This window comes from Lutra lutra, chromosome 17 (assembly GCF_902655055.1).
Source record: "Lutra lutra chromosome 17, mLutLut1.2, whole genome shotgun sequence".
In the NCBI taxonomy this organism is placed as follows: Eukaryota; Metazoa; Chordata; class Mammalia; order Carnivora; family Mustelidae; genus Lutra; species Lutra lutra.
In genome coordinates this window covers 36,089,731-36,112,632 of record NC_062294.1, presented here as the reverse complement: position 1 = coordinate 36,112,632, position 22,902 = coordinate 36,089,731, and the positions used below count along the sequence as shown (strand labels likewise).

Below are 22,902 nucleotides of genomic sequence, written 5' to 3'. Positions count from 1 at the left end.
AAAAAACGAAGAACGACAATAAGATAAAGATTTTATTTATTTATCTATGTATTTGAGAGAGCGAGCGAGCGAGCAAGTGAGCACAAGTAGGGGAGAGAGGCAGAGGGAGAGGGAGAAGCAGGCTCCCCACCAAGCAGGGAGCCCGATCTGGGGCTGATTCCAGGAGCCCCAGGACCATGACCTGAGCGGAAGCAGATGCTTAACTGACTGAGCCACCCGGGCGCCCCAAGTATCACCATTTTCAACGAGAAATGAACTAAAGCATGTAAGTGTTAAACATAAACAGCTGCTAAAATTACAAAAACAGAGACAAGCGGACTTTATTTGTCACCTGACAGAATACCTATTAGGTAGTCTTGTCAAGAAAATCAAATCCCATCAAGCCTTTGAATCCAAATTATAATTTATAGGAAAAATAAAAGTCACTTGAGGAACGTGTTATCCTACATTCCTACACCATGAAGACCCAAATAGCACATCCAGATGTACATGTGATAGCTTCTTTAACACACAATTTGCATGGAAAAACAAGAAAGAAAACAATAGATGAAAGAGAGCTAAAAAAAAGACATCGCCCATACATAATGTATGCACCTTACATAATCTGATTTTTAAAACTTTAAAAAAGTTTTTATGAGAAACCTGAAAATGTCAACACACGTTGGGTATTTAATATTAAGGAATTATAGGGGCACCGGGGTGGCTCAGTGGGTTAAGCCTCTGCCTTCGGCTCAGGCATGATCTCAGGGTCCTGGGATTGAGCCCCGCATCTGGCTCTCTGCTCAGCAGGGAGCCTGCTTCCCCCCTATCTCTCTGCCTGCCTCTCTGCCTATTTGTGATCTCTGTCAAATAAATAAATAAATAAATCTTTAAAAAAATATTAAGGAATTATTGTTAATTTTAATTGTGCTTACATTTTTAAAGGTCTATCTTTTAGAAATATAAGAAATATATAATAAAACATCAATAACAAATTATATGAGATTTGCTTAAAAATAATATGCAAGGGAAGGAGTAAACATGGGTATGAATGGGGCCAGGTTGGCCATTTTCTTCCTGCTCTTGAGTATGCCTAGAATTTCTCAAAAAAAAAAAAGTGATAGGTAAAGCTTTTTATAGTATGCCTTTTAAAGTTCAACAATGAATTTAGATTTGTTCCTCCGGCCACCCACCCAATTTTGTAGAGACAAAATTCTCAAAAAAGAGCTATCTCTACTTTCTGCCACTACAATATAGATGCCCACTCAATGAAACTGATCATCAAGAAGGACAAAAAATCTGTTATCAAATCTAGTAGTACCTCTCTTTAACCATCTTAATGCCATCTCTCAAAAATTCAACAAAGATGACTATTCTATAAATTATTCTTCATTTGCTTTTCAGGTTTCCAGGTTTCCCAGCTCACCAGTCATTTCCTCTTTATCTCCTTTTGCTGTCTTCTCCCCCAGGTTCTTTCTCATCTTTAATATTACAGCCCTAGACCTCTGACCTGAGCCCTCTTCTCTCACTTACATTCTGTCAAGATAATCCATAGAACCAAACATTACACTCTTATTATTTATGATGGTTCCAAAATTTATACTTTCAACTCTGGCCTCTTCCCAAAGTTCCAGACTGCCTACTTGACAGCTTTACTCTAATATCTTCCAAATATTTCAAATATATAAAAAAAAATCACTCTTGATTTTCCCTTCTCCAAAGCTTCACTATATTAGTAAGTAGCAGCACCACCCAGTTGCAAAAGCCAAATAATTTGTGATTATCTGTGACTCAGCCTGCTGTTTCTTGTATCATCACAAATGTCCACAGGTACTCCTTGCAAAATATATCGACAATTTCTTCATCTTTCTACCTCCATGGACAACACCCAAACCAAATATGTTTCCTACATAGCTGCCAAAGCTATCTTTAAAAAATTCAAACTGTATAACCCCCCTTCTAAAATCTTTCATTAGCTTTTCATTGTATTTAAAAATAAAGTCAAATTTCCTTACCAAAGACTACAGTGTCTATAAGATCTGACATTTGCCTCTCTCTCCAGTCTTCTCTCATACTGCAACATTTTGTTCATTATACTCCAGACATGCCTTCCTTTTAATAAAACAAGTTCCTTCCTCCCTTAGGTATCTGCATTTACTAATCCTTCTGCCTAGAGTTCTGATCCCAAAACTTTTAATGAGACTAGTTATTTACTCCAAATGTTGATTTATAGGTTACCTTCCCATGAGTCTTACAGCCCAAATTACCTTTTATAATCTAATATTATAATCTGTTATTTACTTATATGTTCAATCTCTCATTAGAATATAAACTCCATGAAAGTTGGGATGCCCCTGTCTGTATCATTCACAGAATCTAGAACATTATCTACACATATTAAGTAGTGCTGAATAAATAAAATCAGACAGAGCACATGCATCTACCTCCCCCTTTCTGGAAAATCCCACTGAAAAGAGAATAAACATGGGTAAAAGATAAAGAGAAAAAGGAAAATAGATATGTACTGATGGAAACAAGGATACTATCATGCCCCTGAAATTACAGAATTTCAGCAAATGAGCAAGTTCATAGATTCTGATTAAGAAACCAGAACAGTGGGGCGCCTGGGTGGCTCAATGGGTTAAAGCCTCTGCCTTCGGCTCAGGTCATGATCCCAGGGTCCTGGGATCAAGCACCGCTTTGGGCTCTCTGCTTAGCAGGGTGCCTGCTTCCTCCTCTCTCTCTCTCTCTGCCTGCTTCTCTGCCTACTTGTGAGCTCTGTCAAATAAATAAATAAAATCTTAAAAAAAGAAAGGAAGGAAGGAAGGAAGGAAAGAAAAGAAAGAAAAGATAAGATAAGATACCAGAACAGGGGGCACCTGGATGGCTCAGTCAGTGAAGCCTCCAACTCTTGCTTTTGGCTACTAAGGTCATGGTCTTGGGATTGTGGGACTGAGCCTGGTATCAGGCTCTATACTCAGTGGGGAGTCTGCTTGAGATTCTCCCTCTCTTCCTCTGCCCCTCCCTGAGCTCTCTCTAAAATAAATAACTAAATCTTAAAAAAAGAAAGAATGGAAGAAACCAGAATAGAAGACACTATAATCCAAAAGAGAAACAAAAGATGGCTCCTATAGAAGGGAGAGCTGTTCTTCCCCAAAATACTCCCAGGACAGAACAAAAAGTACAATAAGGGAGAACAGGCCACAGAGTGATAATCAGAATAGCTACAAGACTACTGCATAGAAAATGATACAAGGAAGTAAAGCTCTCAGGAACCAAGCAATGTTCAAAAGAACAGTGAACCTCCAAAACATAGACAGAAGACACAAACAAACGACAGCTTCTCATAAAAATGAAATAATATAAGGAATGTCACATTCTATCCCAGGATGAAGCTTCCCTTAATTTGGTCATCATGGAATTCAACAGTGTCTCCCAGCTCATGTAATTTATACCCAAAAGTCTGCCAACAAGCTCCTCCCAACTATACACTGAAGAGATCTATAGTCAAAACAGACTTTTAAAACAATGTAAGATAGTCATGCAAGTTATCTACACTGAAAAATCCTTCATTTATAAATATCAATAGGCAATTAAGGATCACCAGCAATTTAAGGAAAATAGAAAGTGTAATAGAGAAGGAACAAGTTAAAACAGGAAGAACAAACATAGTTCAAGAAACACGAAAAAAATAGGGGCGCCTGAGTGGCTTAGTTGGCTGAGTGTCCTGTCCAATACTTGGTTTCAGCTCAGGTCATGATGTCAGGGTTGTGGGATCCAGCCCCACGTAGGGCTCGGTGCTCAGTGTGGAGTCTGCTTGCTCCACTCCCTCTGTTCCTCCCCTATCCTCTCTCTCTAATAAATACATAAATCTTTAAAAAAAAAAAAAAAAAAAAACAAGAAAAGATAATCTAAAAACATTCTAATGCATACCTTCAGAGAGATCTGATATGTAGATTTATATCATTATATCATCTTTATATCATTAAGAATAAGATCCCTTTGCAAAAATAGAAAACTCAATCCTAAAATTCATATGGATTCTCAAGTGATCCGAAATAACCAGAAGAATCTTGAAAAACAATGTCAGAAGTCTCACACTTCCTGATTTCAAAACTTACTACACAGCACAGTAATCAAAAAAGTGTGGTACTGCCATCTGACAGATACACAGACCAAGAGACTAAAATAGCCCAGAAATAAATCCTTGAATATTTGGTCAAATGATTTTCAAAAACAGCACCAAGATGATTCAAGGAGAAAAAGATAATATTTTCAATAAGTTGTATTGGGAAAACTGGATATCCACATACAGAAGAAAATATAACTGGACCCTTATTTTATACCACATGCAAAAATTAATTCAAAATAAATTGAATATCTAAATATTAATGCTAAAACTATAAATTGTTTAGAACAAAAAGAAGGGAAAAGCTTCATAACACTGGACTTAGCAATGATTTCCTGGATATGACACTGAAAATACAGGCAACAAGAGAAAAAACAGACAACTTGGATTTCAACAAAATTGAAAACTTTTGTGCATCAAAAGACAGTATCAACAGAATAAAAAAAGGCAATTCATGGAAGGGAAAAAATATTTGTAAACATTTATCAAATAAGGGATTAATATCCAGAATAAAAAGAACTTCTACAACTCAATAACAATCCAATTCAAAAATGAGCAAAGAACTTGAATAGACATTTATCCAAAGATGACAGGCAAATAAAAAGATGTTCAACATCACTAATCATTAAAGAAATACAAATCAAAACTAAAAGTTATCACTTCATACTGATTAGAATGGCTCTTATCAAAAGCACATAAAATAAGTGTTGATGAGGATGTGGAAAAATTGGTAACTCTGGCCACTGCTGCTGCTAACTTAAAATGGTGCAGCTGCTGTGGAAAACGATATGGCATTATCATATACATAGAAATACCATAACATCCAGCAATTCCACTTCTGGGCATATATACAAAAGAAATGAAAGCAGGAAATTGAATAGATATTTGAACACCCATGTTCATAGCTGCCTTATTCACAATAGCCAACAGGTGAAAGCCACTCACGTGTCCATCAATGTATGAATAAACAAAATGTGGTATATATGTACAATGAAATATTAGAAAGGAAGTTCTGACACAAGCTACAACATGGATAAAGTCTAAAGACATTATGCTAAAGGAAACAAGTCAGACACAAAAAAAATAAATGTAGTATGATTCCAAATAGGAAGTAACTACACTAGTCAAATTCATAGGTACAGAAAGAATAGTGGTTGCCTTGGAGCAGTGGGGAAGGGGAATGAAGAGATTATTGTTTAATGGGTATAGGGTTTCAGTTTGGGAAGATGAACATAGTCCTGGAGATTAATAGTGGTAATGGTCAGGTACACAATATGAATGTACTTAATGCCACTGAAGTGTACATTTAAAATGATTTAAACAGAGGGTGCCTGGGTGGCTCAGTTAAGTCAGCTCAGGTCATGATCCTAGGATCCTGGGATCAAGTCCAAAATGGGCTCCCTGCTCAGCAGGTCGTCTGCTTCTCCCTCTCCCTCTGCCCCTACCCCCTGCTCTCTCAAATGAATAAATAAAATCTTTAAAATTATTAAAATACTGATTTTATGTTATATGTAATTTACCACAAAAATATGAAAAAAATATGATTCAATGAAAAAAGAAGAAATCAGAAAACAAGATGAACTACTCAAAATTAAAGTGCAAAAGACAAGCTAAATAATGGATACCTCTGAAAGACAGAATTATAGCTCTAGAAAAGGAAATCAATGAAATTTCCTGGAGCCCCAAAAACAACAAAAAAAGAGAATAGGTGACACTAATTGAAGAAAAACGAAGGAAAGATACAAAAAATCTAATATTCATCCATGACATAATTATTAATTATCTACCCAATATTCATTCCCCCCTCTTCATTAAGAACAGAATGTTCTGATCACAAGGGCAATGGGTCCAGCTAAAATACATACATTCAAAGACCTTCTTGCAGATGAAGTGGCTATGGAATTTTGTTCTGGCCAATGACAAGTAAGTGGAATTGGGTAAGATTTCCAAAACAATTTTTTTAAAGCTAGAATGTTCCTTTCCCTTTGCCCTTCCCTCTTCTTCCTATTGGAATGTGTAAGGAATGCCTATGGGTACAATAGCTACCTTGTAACAATAAAGATGAAAGCCAAATCTCAGGACAGAAGGAAGAAAGGAAAATAGGTCCTTGATGATACTACTGAATCACTAGTCTTGTAGTGCCAACTTCATCTTTCTTCACTAAATAGTGAAAAAAACCCACAAACTATCTGCCCAATCCAGCGTCTGTCTCTGTGGATGGTAATCCTGATATATCATCCAACAAGTATGCAATCAGTATGCCAGGAGGAAGAAAAAAAGAGAATGGGGAAGAAATAAATAATAGGTAAAAATTGCTCTAAAGATTTGAGCCCTCAGATGGAAAGGAAGAATGAGAATGACATTTAAATGTGAGTATAGTGGGGGCGCCTGGGTGGCTTGGTTGGTTAAGTGGCTGCCTTTAGCTCGAGTCATGATCTCAGGGTCCTGGGACTGAGCCCCGCATCAGGTTCCCTGCTCAGCGGACAGCCTGCTTCTCCCTCTCCCTCTGCCTGCTGCTCTGCCTACTTATGTTCTCTCTCCATCTCTCTAATAAATAAATAAAATCTTTAAATAATTAATGTATGTATGTATGTATGTGAGTAGTGAGTAATGAATGTATGTGAGTACAGGGCTCCCAGGTGGCTCAGTTGATTAAGTGTCCAACTTGGTTTTGGCTCAGGTCATGATCTCAGGGTTGTGAGATCTAGCCCCACAACAGTACCCATGCTCAGGGAGGAGTCTGCTTGGGATTGTTTCTTTCCCTTCACCACTGCCTCCCCCACAACTTGCATGTGTGCACGCATACTCTCTCTCTAAAATAAATAAATAAACAAACAAATAAATGTGAGTACACAGTAAAGGCCTTCCACACAATGGAAAACAGGAAATGTATCACCACATACTTTCTATGAAAAAAATTTTTCCCAGGTCTGAAGAAACTTTCTGGAAAATTTCTTTCATAAATAAAAACACACGAGTTAAAGAAAAAATGGTACTGAAGAAAAATAGGATTATCCTAAGAGTATGAAGGAAGGAAATCTGAGTATAACAGCTATGCACCAGACCTCAAATCAGTCAGTCTTAATCAGAAGAAGTCAGAAGATTCCACAAAAAAGTCTGAAAAATGAATATACTCATCATTATATAAACTACATGATCAAAAATGTAAAAGTACAGGCACAGAGGTAAATAAAGGTATGCATTCTTCCACCAAAGGCAAAAAAAAACACCTAAAGCCATGTCCCACATATGAATGTATAGCAATTTTAAGTGATTAGTGTTTTCTGAAATAATAAAACTAAACCTTTATTGCCAAGTAATTCAGAATTAATGTTTAATCACTGGCTTTAAAATACTACTGACAACTGGCAATAATCATTTCACTTTTTTCTCTTAACTAAAAGTGAGTATGTCATTTATAGACTTCTTGGCTTATTTATCAGCCTTTGCTTGTTAACTTATCTTAGACAATAATTTGAAAAGTAAGTTTAGGTTTAATTTTTTTATGCTTTTTTCCTTCCCCCAATTAAAAATGAGGAGGTTTGGGGTGCCTGGGTGGCTCAGCAGGTTAAGGCCTCTGCCTTCGGCTCAGGTCACGCTCCCAGGGTCCTGGGATCGAGCCCCGCATCGGGCTCTCTGCTTGGTGGGGAGCCTGCTTCCTCCTCTCTCTCTGCCTGCCTCTCTACCTACTTGTTATCTCCATCTGTCAAATAAATAAATAAAATCTTTAAAAAAAAAAATGAGGGGGCGCCTGGGTGGCTCAGTGGGTTAAATCCTCTGCCTTCAGCTCAGGTCATGATCCCAGGGTCCTGGGATCGAGCCCCACATCCGGCTCTCCGCTTGGTGGGGAGTTTGCTTCCCCCTCTCTCTCTCTGCCTGCCTCTCTGCCTACTTGTGATCTCTCTCTCTCTGTCAAATAAAAAAAAAAAAAAAAATCTAAAAAAAAAAAAATGAGGAGGTTGTTATTTATCTGACTAAATTTAATCTAAAACTCATATCCAATGAGAAACATACAGTTAAATACTAATAAGCTACTGAATTTCTTACTGTTTTAAATCTTTTCTTCTTACCTTTAGAGGAAGTCTTTTATGAACTAGTATGTCATTTAGAATTTCAGCTTACTTTTTTTAATAGTTTTTATAATTAAAATTTTAGAAGGAAAAATGTATACCCATAATTATTAAACGCAAAATAGCAGCCTTGATATCACAAAACACCTGGCATAGCCATCAGAAAAAGACAAATTTAGGGATGCCTGGGTGGCTGAGTTGGTTAAGCATCCAACTCTTGATTTCGGCTCAGGTCATGATCTCAGGCTGGTGAGACAACCCACTAGCAGAGGAGGCGGACTCTGTGCTCAGCAGGGAGTCTTCTTGTCCCTCTCCCTTTGCTCCTCCCCCGACTCTCTCTCAGATAGATAGATAGATAGATAGATAAATAAATAAATAAATATCTTTTTTAAAAAAGGAAAGAAAAAAGAAAAGTCAAATTTAAACAGTTGGAACAAAGCAGAGTTTGTTCTCATCAAAAACTGTTTCTGTCAGAATTTGGTGACTGATCAAATATTTGAAGAGTGCTCAAGGTTTGGTCTATAGTATGGATATTCTCAATTTTAGGAAACACAGTATTTCCTTTAATCCCTTTTTAATTTTATATTTTATCTTTTTAAAGATTTTATTTTCAAGTAATCTCTAAAACCAAAGTGGGACTCAAACTTACAAACCCAAGAACAAAAGTCATGTGCTCCACTGAATGAGCCAGCCAGAAGCCCCTTCTTCAATCTCTTTTTAAAGAAATTGCTTCAAATTGACAGTTTAGAACTTAATCTCAAGGCTATTTTTTAAACACTTAGGCAAACACTCAATTTAGAAATGAAATCCTGCATGAACAAGACAGTCAATTTTTAAAAATTTATCTCCATTTTATACCAGCCCCCCAAAGACAGTAAAAGAAACAACACATACCTAGCTCATTTGGCAAGTTGTCAAAGAATTAATAATTGCCTTGAAGTTCTAGGGCTCCTACAAAACACTGAGCATTTCTTAATACAGATTTATTTGTAATACTCCTCTCTTCCCCTCATCAAAATTTAAAAACTTTTAAAAATCCTTTAATTTCCGGGCGCCTGGGTGGCTCAGTGGGTTAAGCCGCTGCCTTCGGCTCAGGTCATGATCTCAGGGTCCTGGGATCCAGGCCCGCATCGGGCTCTCTGCTCAGCAGGGAGCCTGCTTCCCTCTCTCTCTCTCTCTGCCTGCCTCTCCATCTACTTGTGATCTCTCTCTGTCAAATAAATAAATAAAATCTTTAAAAAAAAAAAATCCTTTAATTTCCATAATAAGTTTTATTTAAATTTATTTTGAGCTAGATAAAGTTTATACAGGTCTAGTGTGCTCTCTATTTCTATTGCATTGTGAAGATACACAGAACATATTTGAAAAATGTGAGTTTTGAGCAATTCAAGCTTAGGTAAATTTGACTTGACAGCTTATTTTCCTCCTACATGTCACAAAGTTACAAAAGAAATTTCAACCCACTGAAATTTAAAATTATCTTTTATAGCTTTGATTTCACTTTTAAAATAAATGCAATTTGAACTTTACAGATGGCTCTCTTTCTTGTTTTAAATGTTTAATTATGTAAGTAGAAGTCTTCCTTGATTCTTTTGTTATTTAGTGATCTATCCATTTATGCATTACATGTAGAAATAATTTTGTGGGGTCTTAAAAGCAAATGGAAAATAGAATGAACATATGATACAGCAATTCTAATTTGGGTATTTATCCAAAGAAAATGAAAACACTAACTCAAAAAAATATACATATCCTATGTTCACTGCAGCATTATTCACAATAGCCAAAATATGGAAACAGCTTAAATGTCTGCTGATGGATGAATGGATAAAGGTAATGTGGAGTTTTATTCTATAAAACTGAAACCTTGCCATTTTTGAAAACACGGATGGACTGTGAGGGCATTATGTTATGTTAACAAAGAAAGATTAAATACCATATGATTTCATTTATATGTGGAATCTTAAAAAACAAACTAGAGCTCATAAATAACAGAGAACAGATTGGTGGTTGCCAGAGGTGAGGGTTGGAGGGGGAGGAGGAGGTGAAATGAGTGAAGGGAGTCCAAAAGTACAAAATTCTAATATTAATAAGTCATGATTGTGTAAATACAGCATGGTGACTATAGTTACTAATACTGTTCTGCATATTTGAAAGTTGCTAAGAGTAAATTTTAAAAGTTCTCATTACAAGAAAAAAAATTTTGTAAAACAAAAATGATTTCATGCAAGTACTGTTTTATACTTTTCCTTAAATTAATTCTTCCTTAAATTAACTTTAGAGATTTCTCCATGTCAGTATGTAAAAATCTGCATCATTCTAATTAGCACATACTGTTGTTCCCTAAAAGATGTACTTAATCATTCCCCTACTGATCATATTTGGTTTAACTTTCTGCTATTATAAACAGTTTTGCTTATAAATCCTAATAAATATTTCATGTTTATTAAAAACAGTTGTGTCTTGAGGATACATACTTGTTGATAAAATGTCTAGATTCTAGGTTTTGTGCATTTAAAACTTTTAACAACTACAGTCAGAGTGTTCTGCAAAAAAGTTATGCTGATTTACAACTTCACCACTAGTATGAGACTTCGGATTCTGCCATACTCATAAAAGCACTTGGAAATCCTTTACATTTTTGTCAGAATATGGGTAAAAAGAATGGTATTTTAATTAAACTGCATTTCCCTATTAGGGAAGTTCACTATCTTTCCAAATATATATTATCCATTTTCATTTTTCTTTATAAGTTCTCTAATTAAAACGTTAGTTCTGGATCCCACTGACAATGTTCAAGTACTTAATATAATCACAGAGATATTAAAAATTATGTACTCAATCTCCAACATACTACAAACTATCCAAGGCAAATCATACTTTTAAGAAATTTAATTGTAGAAATGAATATTTTTTTAAAGATTTTTATTAATTTATTTGACAGAGAGATCACAAGTAGGCAAAGAGGCAGACAGAGAGAGAGGGGGAAGCAGGCACCCTGCTGAGCAGAGAGCCCGATGCAGGGCTCCATCCCAGGACCCTGAGATCATGACCTGAGCCGAAGGCAGAGGCTTAACCCACTGAGCCACCCAGGCTCCCTAGAAATGAGTATTTGAGTACCTATAACATACTAAACTTTGTTTACATTAGTGATACTCATCTGCATATCATTTGGACTTCAATCCTCTAAGGCTTACATTATAAACCTATCTTATACTCAAATAAATAGCAGCTGTTCACAGAGGTTAATTAACTTGTTAGAGAGTAACAAAACTGGAATGTGAATCTGAACCCAAGGTTTCCAACCCCCATGTTTGTGCTATCCCAAACTGTTCTCTAGGCTTTGAGTACTCTTAACCCTTCCTTAAAACCCTTTCCTCCTTTAGTTTCTATGGCACAGTCTACTCCTGATGTTCCTCCATCCTTTTAAACTATTTTTTCTGTTTCTTTCCTGGTTCCTCTTCCTCTTCCAGGGAATTTCTAGGCTTTAACGTCTCGTCTTTAAGGTTGCAAGACCACTCTCAGTAAACAACAGAACCTGAGGAAATTCTAAATATAAAATAATAATGAACTGCTTCTTACTCATCACCCTGACTTATGTAACACCACTCTTCATTGGCTGTTCTCCTACAGCTGACATGTACATGTACATCTTCTCAGTTGACCTAAACTCCCTATCAACCTCCACCCTTTAAGACTGGAGTTTGCCAGAGTTTAGTTGCTGAACTTCCCTTCCTACCCTACCAACCCTCTGGGCACAAGCTCATCCATTTCTATGAGATCAACTACTATCTATTCACTGACAGCTCAAAAGATTTATCTCCAGTTGAGGCTATTCTCTGAGCATCAGACTATATGCCTAACTGGGGGGGAAAAAAATCCACATGGATGATATTTCCTAACCACATCCAAAACTTAATTCTTCATCTTTCCCTCTTCCTTTTTACATTTCCTTTCTAACCAAAAATCCAAGTCATTGGGAATAATTGTAAAATTCTTCCCTCTGGTTCAAGTGATTCTGATTCCTTAATATTTGCAGCATCTGTCCCTTCTCTCTGTCCTTGTTGGGTTTCTTCTTTACCTCGTTTCTCACCTGAATCATTGGTATATAGAAGGAGCTTGAAAATATTTACTGAATAAAAAAATAAATACATTTGTCCTGCTAAGGACAAGAACCGTCTTACTCATTTTGGAGACCCAGAACTGAGCCACCCAGATATCTACTGAATGATCATTCAGGGTTCTCATACCTGAATCAAACACTTAGGGAATAAGACCCAGAAATCCATTTTTAACAAGCTCTCTGATTCCTATATAGTTAATCCAGCCAAGTCTTTATTCTCATGATGAAAGGGAACAAACTCAAAGACAGAAATGGAATTAAATAACTTTCTTGCCACTTCTATACAGACCTAGGATAAAGAGACCTCTCACAGACATAAATATAATTTTTGAATCATCTGCTACTATAACCTAAGCACTAACTCAGCTTTCTCACTTAGTTAACATACTGCAATAGCCCACTTCTATCTTGTACACCCAATAAACTATTCTCTAGACAGCAGCCAAAACAGAATTTCTAAAAGACAAATCAGAGCATGCTACTTTCTCCTCACCACATTCCACATTCTAGGAATAGTTTGTACTCATATTTTAAGAAGAAAACCCAAAACTTCTTACTCTGGTTTATAAAGCCCTACACAATCTGGCCTCTGCCTTTCCCTCTGGCCTCATCTCCCACACTCCCCTGCTCTTACTGTCTACACTGCAACCACACAGGCATTTTAGTTCCTAAAATACACCAAACTTTTTCCAGCCCTACCATTTTTGCATTTGCTATTTCATCTGTCAAGGATGTTCTTCTCCTTGATCTTATCATGGGTAGCCCCTTGTTTCAATTCAGCCTCAGTTTAAATGTCCCTTCTCAGAGAGGCCTTCTCCAACCACTCAAAAGTAGCCTTCCAGTCACAGGCTAGGACAACAATCTATTTTAATTTCCTACAAGGCATTTATCACAAGCTGGTATTCTCCCTGTTTATTTGTTTATTGCCTATCTCATTCCCACAGACTGTAAGCTCCATAACAGTAGTGAACCTGCCTTGACAGTAGATTCATTCGTTCCTTTATGCTCAAGGCTTGAACAGTGCATAGCATGCAGCAGATACTCAAAATTTATTTGTAATCAATCTACTCTTATTTGGAGATCATCACTGTTCTGATTTTATCTAATTTCATGTTTTTGAATTTCAAAATTTAATCCATCGAATAAATCCAATTTGTCTGCATTAACGGGAAAGCAAAATGCAAAAAATATATTTTTTAGATATTCTAAATCAGATAATTATAAAAAAACCCAATACGTCTAAAAATTATATTCACATTGTTATATTTTTCCAGTCACTAGTTCAAAAAAACTTTTTAAGTCATTAAAAAGTTTACTAGCACTGAGGAGGATAAAACCAAATGTCCATCAACCAGTGAATGGATAAATAAATTGTGGTATATCCATATAAAGAACAATACTAAGCAGTAAAAAGGAATTAATTCTTACTGATAGACACAAAGATATGGCTGAATCTTAAATTATGCTCAATGAAAGAAGCCAGGCAAAAAAAAAAAAAGTACAAACTATATGATTCTATTTATATGTAAAGTTCTACAAATAATGACAGAAAGCACCTCAGTGGTTATCTGGGGGTGGGGGTATCCAGGAGAGAATAACAAAAGGGAACTAGAAAACTTTTGGGAATGATAAACATTATTCATTATCTTGATTGTGGTGACTGGTATAATCATAGGACAAAACGTATCAAGCTGCATACTTTAAATATGTGCAATATATTGAATGTCAATTACACCTTAATTAAAAATTTTTTATTTTTAGAAATCAGATCAGATCACTCCCTCACTTAAAACCCTTCAATGACTTTCCATCCTCCAATAATAAAAAACAGAAAATTTGCTGTAAGATTTATCATTATAAGGGAGTTAACATTTAAATGGAATGAAGAGCAAACTAATGTCATAAGCTGGTTACCAACAGCTAATAAAAACCAAAGGCATACTTCAATAGGTTTTAACTTTTACATTCAAAAAAGATATAAATAATATATTCACAAAAATTCATTTTACACTTCTAAATCAAAAAGCTAAATATGTGGTAAACTCTCACAATTACCTGTAGAAGGTGGTGATTTCTCTGGGTGTTTTGCATTTAAAAGTTTTCTGCTAATAAATATATAACCACAGGGACACGATTTACATGCAACAGGAACCTGTATAAAAATAAGAAAAAGTGTATTATTATTATTTTTCTATTAAACTTTTCAGTGTTTATGTAGTCTTCTGAATTGAATGATAAATTACCAAAGCAGGAATCATGGACTTATTTAAATACCACTTCCTTACTCAAATTGAGACTGGTATTGTGTCTTGTACATCTTCACATTCTCCTAATACTTTACAATACCATGTATATAGAAAATGCATGATAGGGGCACCTGGGTGGCTCATGGGTTAAGCCTCTGCCTTCGGCTCAGGTCATGATCTCAGGGTCCTGGGATCGAGCCCTGCATCGGGCTCTCTGCTCAGCAGGAAGCCTGCTTCCCCCTCGCTCTCTCTCTGTCTGCCTCTCTGCCTACCTGTGATCTCTGTCAAATAAATAAATAAAATCTTAAAAAAAAAAAGAAAATGCATGATAAACATGTGCTCATGGGAAAACAGTAACAGAATCAGAACAAGGGAAAATATGTGGAAAAAGGTAGTATTTCCTAAAATATCTGTTTGATAGCAGTTTATTAGCACCAACTGGAAAAGGGAGCATGGCTGGGGAAGTAATTAAAGTAATTCCAGAATAAAAATGAGGACCAAACAGGAAGAGTGAGGATGGAAATAGAGAAAAGGTAGATGGGCCAGACCTTTCAAAAGGGAAAATACTTCCCAAAAAGAACAAAAACATTAATTTGAAAAGATATATGCACCTTTAGGTTTATTGCAGCATTATTTATAATAGCCATGATATGGAAGCAACCCAAGTGTCCATCCATAGATAAATGGATGAAGATGTGAAACACGCACGCGCACACACACACACACACAGGAATATTACTCAGACATAAAAAAAGAATGAGCTTTTGCCAGTTGCAACAACATGGACAGATCTAGAAAATATTATGCTAAGTGAAGTACGTCAGAAAATGACAAATATGAAATTATGAAATCTAAAAAATAAAACTAATGAACAAACAAACAAAAGCAGAAAACAGACCCATAAATACAGAGAACAAACTGATGGCCCCTTGCGGGGGGGTGGGTTAGGGGAACAGGCAAAATGGGTGAAGGGAGGGGGAGGTATAGGTTCCTAATTTTAGAATACATAAGTCACTGGGTTGAAAGGTATAGCACAGAAAATACAGTCAATGGTACTGGAATAGCCTTGTATGGAGACAGATGGTTGCTACATTTATCGTGAGCAGAGCATAACCTACCTATAGGATTGTCAAAACACTATGTGGTACACTTGGAACTAATGTATGCCAACTATACTTTCCTTAAAAAATTTTTTTTAAGGGAAAACACTGAAAATTACTCTGGTTCTAATAGGAGAGGACAATTACCATTAACAAATTAGAGAGGACAAATTACCACTAACAAAAAAAGAACAGTTTACAACAACTACTTTGTGGGACAAAAGTATAGCACAAACAGAAGAGAATGTAGGAGTCAAGATCAAAGATCTTTTAGTCTCAGCTCCAGGAAGGACATTGGATAAAACTTAAGCTTTTCAAACTTCTGTTTCTAAATGTGTACATTACAAGTAGCTCCTTTCTCTATTTCAAGTCTATGATTTTTCAAAAGCCAAATGTCACTAAAAATCATTTTAAAAATGTTTTGATTTCTCCACAATCATTTCACTCATATTAACTTTAATGATCCTTGAAATCAAGACATGTCAACAAAAAGTACTCACAAAATACTTTATGGTCAGAAAATTGCAATTCATCTTTTTTTTTTTTTTTAAAGATTTTATTTATTTATTTGTCAGAGAGACAGAGGGAGAGAGAGCAAGCACAGGCAGACAGAATGGCAGGCAGAGGCAGAGGGAGAAGCAGGCTCCCTGATGAGCAAGGAGCCCGATGTGGGACTCGATCCCAGGACGCTGGGATCATGACCTGAGCAGAAGGCAGCTGCCCAACCAACTGAGCCACCCAGGCGTCCCTGCAATTCATCTTTTAAGATAAATTCCATTTGCCCACTGTTCTGCTTGTGTAAAAGTTTAGTTACAATTATAAAGCTTTTTATCCAGGATCGCCTGTGTGGCTCAGTCTGTTAAGTGGCTGACTCCTGATTTTGGCTCTGGTCATGATCTTGGGGTCCTGGCATTGAGCCCTGTGTAGGGCTCCATAATCCGTGGGGAGTCTGCTGAAGGATCTCTCTCCCTCTTCCCCGACCTCAGTGCATGCTCTCGCTCTCTCAACTAACTAAATAAATAATAGTAATAATAATAAAGCTTTTTATCCATGTATGTAAAGAATGCTTCACAGTCTGAAATATAAATACTTGATCTAATTAAGCTAAATTAATATTTTGGCAGAATTCTTTTTCTTTTCATAAAAACACTGAACAAAGGACCTCTAGTTTGCGTTTAAGAAAAATAACAATGACTCCTATAAAAATAATCACACTCCAGATAGGTCAAATAGCATGCTTTATTAAAAATGTGATGATGGGGCACCTGGGTGGCTCAGCGGGTTAAGCCGCTGCCTTCAGCTCAGGTCATGATCTCAGGATCCTGGGATCGAGCCCCACATCGGGCTCTCTGCTTGGCAAGCAGCCTGCTTCCTCCTCTCTCTCTCTGCCTCTCTGCCTACTTATGATCTCTCTCTGTCAAATAAATAAAATCTTTAAAAAAAAAAAAATGTGATGAGATGGGTGCCTGGGTGGCTCAGTGGGTTAAGCCGCTGCCTTCGGCTCAGGTCATGATCTCAGGGTCCTGGGATCGAGTCCCGCATCGGGCTCTCTGCTCAGCAGGGAGCCTGCTTCCCTCTCTCTCTCTGCCTGCCTCTCTGTCTACTTGTGATCTCTGTCTATCAAATAAATAAATAAAATCTTTAAAAAAAAAAAATGTGATGAGATTCTTTCATGCCAGGACAGAAAATGAAATGTTACAAATGTACCCAAAATAGATGTTTGTCATTTTAAAAATTTCACATCTTCATAGAAACTAAACTCGAAGGTACTGACTCATTTCCTTTATACTTACACACATTATTAAGGACATTCACTGTAATATAAATTGTTTTAAATTACTGTTATCCAAAAAACACAGAGTCATGATGTTCTTATTCAAAAGATCCTTTGCTAATTTGCAAGCATTTTCTTCCAGCTACTAAAAATGAACAAATTTAAATTTAGGTCTCTGTCTTACACATAAGAAAAAAAATCAACACATATCCTAAATTAACAGAGGGCTGCACTTAGGTATCTGAGACATGTACATATGGCTTTGGGATGAAAGAATGCACAAACACTAATTGATAAAGCTGATTTTCACTCCTTAGAGAGTGTTTTCTGATTAAGAAACATTTATGTGCCTGAGCTGAGTCACCCAAATAAAATTTTAAAATGGAAAGCTCCTTCTCTCAATCCCAACTCTAAAAAAAATACAACCAACCACATCACAACCCAAATCCTAGAAAAAGAAATATTAAATAGGGTGGACTTCAGTAATATTAATCTCTTCACAGTTTAATTTGGTTTCAAACAAAAAACACCCCTACATCTCCTTCAAATTTCAGTTGTAATGCCAACAATGATACTAACAAATGTTCTAATGCTATACTCTCAGGGTTTTGAAATAGGGGGGAAAAAAACCCCAAGGTTTTGTTTATTGATGACTTATTAATAGTTAATCAATTTATTCCTTGAAAAGTACATTCAGGGGCGCCTGGGTGGCTCAGTGGGTTAAGGCCTCTGCCTTCAGCTCGGGTCGTGGTCCCAGAGTGCTGGGATCGAGCCCTGCATCGGGCTCTCTGCTTGGTGGGGAGCCTGCTTCCTCCTCTCTCTCTGCCTGCCTCTCTGCCTACTTGTGATCTCTAGCTGTCAAATAAATAAATAAAATTTAAAAAAAAAAAGAAAAGTACATTCAGGTTGTTTTTATGTTTACAAGTAAAACAGCTAAAAACAAGTAAAAGGTTAAAAAAAAAAGGGTTAAGGAAAAAGTGCAAGAAACCAGATCCTGGTCTTACATTGTTTCACTGATTCTTAAAAAAGTTTAAAATAACCACATTATAGAGAACTCATTTACATTCTTGCTGCTAAGACAATCAAAGTGACCTACAGTAGACATATTTGCTACATAACACATAAAATTTCCTATAAATGGAAAGAAAAAGCTGCTCTATTTTTAAAAAAAAATTAAGGCAAAAACAGAAACATACACAAAAGAGACATGAAAACTAACAAGAATCTTGAATATTGCTACACACAAAATGGTTCAGTAATTTGAGCTACTGCATGTGAAACCACTCGAAAATGAAAAGTATTGTGGTTTAGATGTTTCAGAATGGTATTTTCAACCGAGACATGTAAAGGAGATGTTATAAAACAACTGAAAATCTAGTTCTTTCTTGTTTGCTGATCTCTGTACCTGTTTTTAAACCTACACACAGACACAGAACATATGTAAATCTATTTAAGTGGTGCAATCGCCTCAAAATTTAAAGATTTTACATACCCTTTTATGTTTATAAACTATTCCTAAATTCTATTTTAATATTCATCAAACAACTTAGAATAACAGTAATCTAATTATGTTTAAAAAATGACCTCTGGATTATAATTTTTTTTTAAGATTTTATTTATTTAGGGGCGCCTGGGTGGCTCAGTGGGTTAAAGCATCTGCCTTCAGCTCTGGTCATGATCCCAGGGTCCTGGGATGGAGCCCCGCATGAGGCTCTCGGCTCAGCAAGGAGCCTGTCTGCCTACTTGTGATCTCTGTCTGTCAAATAAATAAATAAAATCTTTAAAAAAATTTTTATTTATTTATTTATTTAATTGACACAGAGAGAGACAGCAAGAGAGGGAACACAAGCAGGGGGAGTGGGAGAGGGAGAAGCAGGCTTCCAGCTAAGCACGGAGCCCAATGTGGGGCTCCATCCCAGGACCCTGGAATCATGACCAGAGCCGAAGGCAGATGCTTAATGAGTGAGCCACCCAGGTGCCCCTATAATTTTTTTCTTATTTATAACTACAAAGAAGCTTGTACTCTCCAATAATTAGAAAGTTAAAATTAATCTTTTGTTTCCTTCAAACCAGTCACTTTTAGTAAAAGATATATCAATTTTAAGAATCACCGAAAGTTTTAGGGATGCCTGGGTGGCTCAGTTGGTTCAGCCACTGCCTTAGCTCAGGTCATGATCCCAGGGTCCTGGTATGGAGTCCCGCATCGCCTCCTTGCTCAGCAGGGAGCCCGCTTCTCTCTCTGCTTCTGCCTGCACTCTGCATGCTTGTGCTCTCTCTGACAAATACATAAATAAATAAAAATCTTAAAAAAAAAAAAAAGAGGGGCGCCTGGGTGGCTCTCTGCCTTCAGCTCAGGTCATGATCCCAGGGTCCTGGGATCAAGCCCCACATCAGGCTCTCTGCTCAGCGAGGAGCCTGCTTCCTCCTCTCTCTCTGCCTGTCTCTCTGCCTACTTGTGATCTGTCAAATAAATAAATAAAATCTTAAAAAAAAAAAAAAGAATTGCCAAAAGTTTTAATTAGTCCTTATATTCTCTTAAATATTTACAATAAAGAACAAAACTAACATTCAAAATTATGTAGTAGCTTCCCCCCACTCCCAAAAAATTCATATGTTTAAGTCTTAACCTCCAATCTCAAGGTATTTGGAGGTTAGATAATCAGATTTAAAGTCATGGTGGTGGGGCCCCTCGTGATGTGATTAGTGGCCTTATAAGAAGGGAACCAGAAAGCTCTCTCTTTGCCAGATCTTGGACTTCCAGCCTCCAGAACTGTGAGAAAATAAGTTGCTGTTGTTTGAGCCAGTTAACCTATGGTATTTTGTTATGGCAGCTGAGGGAAAGGGAGGACATATTGTGTGTTTATAACAAAATTAATGTATGTTTATAAACAAACTGCTGATCACATTTTGTTGTACGATTACAGGGACTCCTAACAAGTTTATTGTCCTTTCCTTTTTCTTTAACCAGGATATTAAAAACAGGTTACTTTTCCCAAAAGATTACTTTATGCCAAGTAAAACAAGGTCAAGATTTGCAGTAACTTATGCCCTACAGACACTGGAATACATAAAGCATAACATGTCAACCTTATACTTCAGCACAGTTAATTGGAACAAATGGAAATGATTTAAATATTGATACAATGTCCTGCAAAGAGACTTAAATCATGAAGTCCATTTTTCTTAGAATTTAACAAATTTAGTTTATGTGGTAAACTAAGTCAAATGGTAAGAATGGAAGTTTAACTCTACTTCGGAAAACATAACTAAATTGGTTTTTTTTTACTGCATATTCAATAAACTCATAACATCAATAAACTCTAATTCTCCTTGCACAATCTTCCTTCCTTGAATTTCTACCATGCCCATAAAAGATACTGAATAAAACATGTAACATTTTCGTTTACAAGATTTGATCAAGGCACAAGATTGCTCTTAAAGAATGTTCCGACATCAGCATGCTATTTTTAAAAAAGTCTCCAGCCATTTCAAATTACTCCTGATTTAAAGAAAAAAAAAAATTAAGGGGGAGGAGACAAGTATTCATTTTGAGAAAATTCTCTTAGTTGAAAAGAAAAAAATCACACCCAGAGCTGCACACTGGCATGAAATAAGGGCCTTCGGATGGTTTTAATTGAGAGTTTTAACTCAATAGGTTGTAAGGAACGTCCATTATTCCAGTAAAGAATGAGACATGCATAAAACTAAGAAACTGTAAAATGAGATTTTTAAATTACAACTATGACACTATTAATTTTGTGTAGAAATAAGTCATTTAAATTTCATGAAACTACATATAAATTTTTAAAAAGATCATGAAGCAGAAACGCCAAATTTTTAACAGCGGATACGGCGGCGGGTGCGGGAAGTGAAGAGAGCCCAGAAGGAAAGGGCTTCAATGGGGGCGTTATTCAATAATGTTCCACAAAAACAATGTAAAGATCCACGATTATTTCCATCAAAAATATAAGAAATATATTTAGGAGGGAAAATGTCCAAATTCACCTAAACTTCAAATCATTGATTGCGGCCCCTTTTGTCACATTTAAGCGTCCGCCCAGGTCGCGGTGGAACAGTTTTGGGGTTCACAGTATACATCTGATGGGAACAAAGCAACCCTGCGTGGCAGGAGGGGCTTTCAGAGCCAGGAGCCTGGAGCCTGGTCTCGGGAGTCGGGCACACTGGGCATTCTCGTCGCGGCAGAAGGGGACTTTAGGGGCCGTGCTCGTCCACTTAGGCCACTGCCCCCACACTCCCGCCGCTGTCACCCAGAGCCGGCCAGGCGATTCTGGGAGGCTCCGGACAGGGCGCCCGGTCCGCTCCAGACAAACCCACGCCTCCCTCCCGCGCCACGGGCCGCAGGACACACACAGTTGCCCAGCTAACGCCTCCAGGTGGGGACCAGCCACTGCAACCCCGGGAGTCCCCCTGGCATCCCCTCGGCTCAGCCCGGCCTCCCACCATGGACACCGAGCCCAAGGGCCAGACCACCCGGCGAGGCGGCCTCTCCACAGCCAACCGCCGCCGACAACGGCCGCCCGCCCGCGCACCCGCCCCGCTGGCCCCCGGGCCGGCCCCCGGAGCCCACCTGTTGGTCGCACTCGGGGCACGATTTGGTGGCCATCTTCACTTTCTTGGCTCTAGTTGCAGACATGCTCGTCTCCAGCGGCGGCGGCGGCGGCGGCTGTGGCAGTGGCTGTGGTGGCGGCAGCTCCGGCTCCTCCGGCTCCTCCCCTCGTACCTCAGCGGCCCAGCCTCCACCCGCCCGGTCCCCGCGGGCCAGACCGAGGCTTGAACGGGAGCGCGCGCGTGTGCGCGAGCCCGGGCGGAGCCTGAGAGCAGCGGGGGCGGGGCAAGGCGTGCGCCCGCCGCAGCCACGGGCCTCTCGCGCCTGCTCAGCGGGACCGCGAAGCGCGCTCCCACCGGCACAGCTCTGGTCCTCGAGAGCGTCCGGATTCTCACGAGAGGGAACCTCCTGAACCGTCCGGCAGCACGGTTATAGCCACGCCTTCTCATGGCCCCGCGGACGGCGTGGGGGCGTGGTTGGGGCGGGACTCGGCCGTAACGGGCATCGGGTTTGACCAACGATTGCACAGAAGGGCGGGCCTGGTACAGAAGGGCACGCCCTCTCCCCGGGAGGAAGGAGAACGTGAGTGAAAGAGGTGGAAAGGAAAGTGCTTACACAGGTCCTGGCATTTAAAACACTTCAATAAATGTTAGCAACTGTAATCACTGAGGAATTGTAAAGCTTTTTTTTTTTAAAGATTTTATTTATTTATTTGACAGACAGAGATCACAAGCAGGCAGAGAGGCAGGCAGAGAGAGGGAAGCAGGCTCCCTGCTGAGCAGAGAGCCTGATGCGGGGCTCGATCCCAGGACCCGGGGATCATGACCTGAGCCGAAGGCAGAGGCTTTAACCCACTGAGCCATCCAGGCACCCCATCACTGAGGAATTGTAATAGACACCTGCTGAGTCTGCTA

General features: G+C 38.2%; 1 protein-coding gene across 1 annotated transcript in view; it reads right to left on the bottom strand.

Annotated features, from left to right (window-relative positions):
- The window catches only part of LOC125089277 (UPF0547 protein C16orf87), a 31,964-nt gene extending 9,546 nt beyond the window's left edge, over window positions 1–22,418 (bottom strand). Inside the window, exons 1-2 of the mRNA XM_047711398.1 lie at window positions 22,010–22,418; window positions 14,357–14,453 (exon numbers count right to left, since the gene is read on the bottom strand). Coding sequence (XP_047567354.1) covers window positions 14,357–14,453; window positions 22,010–22,075 — 163 coding nt within the window. The 5' untranslated portion in view covers window positions 22,076–22,418. The remainder of the gene's footprint in view (window positions 1–14,356; window positions 14,454–22,009) is intronic.
- Window positions 22,419–22,902: the final 484 nt, after the last annotated feature.